Genomic DNA, 4,920 nt, shown 5'->3' on the forward strand with positions numbered 1-4,920 from the left:
GGGTGCTAAAACAAATCCCTGCTGTGTTTGCCAAGTGTACGATTACAATACACCTATCAAATATTTGTCAACCTGTCAGCTCCAGCCTCCCCTATAAATACTTTATCTAAAGCCTCAGGTGCTATAGAACGGGGGAACCCAGCAAACAGGAAGGTGAGTTCTCTCGGTTTATTTAGAAATTTCAAAAACATACCCTGTATTTTTCATTTTACTTACATTTTTACATAACTAATCAGTAAATTTTAATTTTTTTTTTTTGCAATTTACAAATAAAAAATTTGGTACAACCTTACGATTGGATTTCTATAATTTATAAAAAAAAAAAAAAATGTAATTGTTTTTGCCATAATTAAATTTGAAATTTCAAAAATTGAATTTGATTTTAATAATAATTTGAATTGAATTTGAAGTTAAAAAATTCAATTTTAAATTGTTCAAATTTTTTATGTATCTTAGATTTTGGGCACAATTCTTTTTTCAGTTCCTAAAAATAATTTTAAAAAATTGATTTGTGATATTAATTTAGATATAGATTTTTACCAGTTAAGAAAATATTTTGATTTGTAAAATTTTACATTTTTAGAATAATTCTTCATAATTAACTATACATTAAAGTCTTGATCAAATATTCGTGTTACCTACAGATGTCAATTATTTCGCTCAATAATATTAATATAAAATTTATTTAGACATAAAGAAATCAAATGTTATCGCTAAATAAATGACAACAGAAATTCACCTTTCAGTCTGGAGTCTAAAAACATTTTTTTTTTTTTTTTACATTTTCTTTTCATTGTTTTCTAACCCCCAAAAAATAATAATTTAGGCTAATTTGTAGAAGAAAAGTTTACGTATTAAATAAGAGCTAATATTGTAGGCCATAAAGGATAAGTTAAAATTTCATTAAAAAAATAAAATAAACTTTTTTAAAAATTTTTTTTTTTTTTTTTTTTTTAAATCAGGAGCTTCTCATTTGAAATTGCTATATATATAGAAAACCAAGTTACGCACTTACCTTGCAGTTATGTGACCCAAAAAATTTCCAAATAATCAGAATTCTTGGACTATGGAAGATTTTTATTTTTTCTTCACAATAAATTGACACTAAAAAAACAAAAAAACACAAATTCAAATTATTAATAATTTTCTCTTAAAATCTATCTGAAGATCAAAAATTTTCCACTGTATATTTTTGATCCAGCGTGATCATGAATTGGATAGATTCGATAGAAGGGAATAAAGCTGACCCTACAGCAACAAATTGGATCATGACTCGAGGAGTGAATTTTTTTTCTAAATAAATATTCCATACAGCCTTGACCACCAGCCTTTTGTTTTGTGCAGCCCCTTTATCTCCATGGTTATAGACTACAAATTGGCCGTAGTCTGATCCATAAGTCATGTGTTAGTCTTTTTCTCTCTTTGATAACCTACAGTACGTAGAGTATGAAATGTCCTTCACAAGTACATAGATCCAATCTCCAATGAGGTCACCACCAATGCCAGGACCCTCTATGGGCCAATGGTTGTTTGCTCTGCCCTCTAAAATACTACATAGCTGAAGCTATGGGCCAAACCAAAAGGGAGAAAATGGGGGTAAGGGCCATTGTTGCAACTTCAAGTGAGGATGTCTACTTAACCAAATTTATTCTACTTTTTAGCACCTCCTAAGGCACTATGGCAACAGGAGTCATAAGAAACCTCTCAGAGTTCAAGTTACCTCTACCCTTCCAACATCCATTCCTATTTCCGGCACTGCACCAAGATGTCGTCTTCCAAGATTCCTCAGAAGAAGAGGATGAAATATTAGAAGAAGATGACATGGAAGACTTATCCTATGGAGAAGAGCAAGACATTAGGCCCATGAATGAGGCCAGCAGCCATACCGTCTCAGAAGAAAGCCCCACAGAGATGACCGAGCAGCTCCTCAAGTTCTCAGAGCTCATCAGCAATGACATTCAAAGATATTTTGGCCAGAAGACCAAGGAAGAAGACCCAGACTCCTGTAATATTTATGAAGACTACTTCACGCCTCGATTGTATGGAGGGCAGGAGTTATATTACCAAGACCTGGTAAAGATGGCGCAAAACAAAGACAATGATAGAGATGACTTGTTCCATCCCCCCACCCCTCCCGTAGAGATAGACCATAAGATATTAAAGGCCATCTGCACCAAGGAGGATCCTAAGAAACTCGGTCCTCTCACTGAGCTCTTTGACTTTGGTCTTCGAAAGTACACAAGGCAAAAGATGACAATGGGTAGGGATCACAGACTACACAGACTAGACCGGAAATATGCCCACATCGTGCCCATGCACAGGCGGATGTTACCCCTGTCATTCTGGAAGGAACCATCTCCAGTTCCATCATGTATTCTGAACACAAACACCCCTGACTTCAGTGATCTTCTGGAAAACTGGACATCGGACACACATCACGAGCTGCAGAGTGCAGGAAGGGACCTCATGAGTGAATTTGGCCGATAGGTCAATTCTAATGACTCACCTGTTCCCAATTTTCTAGCACATATCTCAAGATACTTTAGAAGCACAGACTTTCTAGATTAGATGATGCTTTGTATCTAGATCAGTTCTCCACCTGCTAGGTAGAACATGGACCAAACCATGTGGCCATCTCTCTGGTGAAGCTATAGGATGCATGCTACATGTAAGGAGACTGTAACCCATCTCCTCCCAGACTTTTACACCAGGGGAACCCACGAGTACAAAGGTCATAAGAACTCATACAAGTACTTGATCCATTATGTAACTTGTCATCTAGCACAGTACCCAAGTTGGGACCCAAGTCTACCAAGAGACCTTCTGTAAGGTCATCAGAAACCACAGAGACAACAGATCTTGACAGGTATAGCTGATGTCTTCTACTATAATCTTCACACCACAATCTCATTTGTATCTCACTCCAAAATATTATACATAATAGGCCCCTACTGGCAATAGATGGTACTACACAGCAGTAATCATTGCTATCCATGTGTATTCTATATCCAGCACTGTACATAGCGCCATCTATAGACAGAATATATTTTGCTTAATAAAGTTTTGAAAACAATGTCTTCTGGAATTATTTTATTTCTATTGGGTTACCACATGGGTCAGTATTGGATGAGTCAGTGTCACTAGGGGGGGACCTCATGGGTCAATATTGGATAGATCACAGTCACCAGTGAGGTACCATAAAGGTACCAAATTAGAAAAGTGACAATCATCAGTGGGGTACCACATGGATCAGGATTGGAGGGATCAGTTACCATTGGGGGGCATCAATCACTAGTGGGGTACCACATAGATCAAGATTGGAGGGGGGCAGTCACCAGTGGGGTACCACATAGATCAAGATTGGAGGGGGGCAGTCACCAGTGGGGTACCACATGGATCAGGATTGGAGGGGGGCAGTCACCAGTGGGGTACCACATTATTCAGGATTGGAGGGGGGCAGTCACCAGTGGTGTACCACTCAGATCAGGATTGGAGGGATCAGTCACCAGTGGGGTACCACATTATTTAGGATTGGAGGGGTCAGTCACCAGTGGGGTACCACATTATTCAGGATTGGAGGGGTCAGTCACCAGTGGGGTACCACATTATTCAGGATTGGAGGGGTCAGTCACCAGTGGGGTACCACACGTATCAGGATTGGAAGGGTCAGTCACTAGTGGGGTACCACATGGATCACGATTGGAGGGGTCAGTCACCAGTGGGGTACCACACGTTTCAGGATTGGAGGGGTCAGTCACCAGTGGGGTACCACATTATTCAGGATTGGAGGGGTCAGTCACCAGTGGGGTACCACACGTATCAGGATTGGAAGGGTCAGTCACTAGTGGGGTACCACATGGATCACGATTGGAGGGGTCAGTCATCAGTGGGGTACCGCACGTATCAGGATTGGAGGGGGCAGTCACCAGTGGGGTACCAGAGGGGTCAGGATTGGAGGGGCAGTCACCAGTGGGGTACCACATGGATCAGTACAGAGTTCTCTTCTTTTTAACATTTTTATTAATGACCAGAGTAGTCATTAATTATTAGTAGAATATTACAGGGGATGGAGGGAAGCCGGCAGCTTGGGTAGGGAAATGTAAAAATGGCCCCTTCCTGCCAGAATAGTACAGAAGATATTAGATGTTTAAACATGGGGACACCTCCTGATGAAGCCTGTGAAGAGGCGAAACACACATTGGGGTCAGTCCTGGGGATCTGTCAGTACACATTACCATCCTGTCCATGGGTAGGTTTGTACCACTCCTCACTATATGCAGGTGATTCAGTGTCGGGTGCAGTTAGTATTACTTTCGCATTATATTGCCCTTATCTTTGGTTTAGGGGTCTTATTTATTGTATATAAATTACGTATTTATTATTCATCAATCTATAACGTGCTGTAAAGCAGATCACTAAATGCTGTTAACAGAGCAGAGAAGGAGCTCAGGGAAGATGGCCGCCCCCATAATCATGGACAGAAAATAAACTAAAGAGAAATCTATAGTAAAAAAAAAATTAGGTAAGGTTTTAATATTAATAATAATAAATAAAAAAAATTCACACTATGTGTAATGTGGAGGTTATAGGTTATCCAATGTTTCCTTGTCACCATCACTTTGCCCCTTGTACCCCTCCCAAACATCTTGCCGATTCCTTAACTTGGAGCAGTCTCACTGAACAGGTCTCCATAAAGAACCAAACATGGAGTACAGCGCCACCTGCTGGTGATTTCAGCCAATCACAGCGATACCCACAGAGTCCTCACTCCATGCAGAGCACTTTATAACACCCACCATTGGGGAGACATTTAGGGTGTACACTTCATGAGGTTGCCCCCTAGAGCCCAAATTTATAGCAACCAGTCTTAAATAAGCACCAAATCTCAGTACACAGCGCCACCTGCTGGTGATTTTTTAT

At 39.7% G+C, this 4,920-nt stretch overlaps 1 protein-coding gene across 1 annotated transcript; it reads left to right on the forward strand.

The window, feature by feature from the left end:
* Positions 1–1,677: 1,677 nt before the first annotated feature.
* PERCC1 (proline and glutamate rich with coiled coil 1) lies at positions 1,678–2,487 on the forward strand. Its single transcript, XM_075285205.1, has one exon. It carries the CDS (start codon positions 1,678–1,680, stop codon positions 2,485–2,487), a length of 810 nt encoding a protein of 269 aa, XP_075141306.1.
* The last annotated feature ends 2,433 nt before the right edge of the window (positions 2,488–4,920 follow it).

This window comes from Leptodactylus fuscus, chromosome 8, assembly GCF_031893055.1.
Source record: "Leptodactylus fuscus isolate aLepFus1 chromosome 8, aLepFus1.hap2, whole genome shotgun sequence".
Lineage (NCBI taxonomy): Eukaryota > Metazoa > Chordata > Amphibia > Anura > Leptodactylidae > Leptodactylus > Leptodactylus fuscus.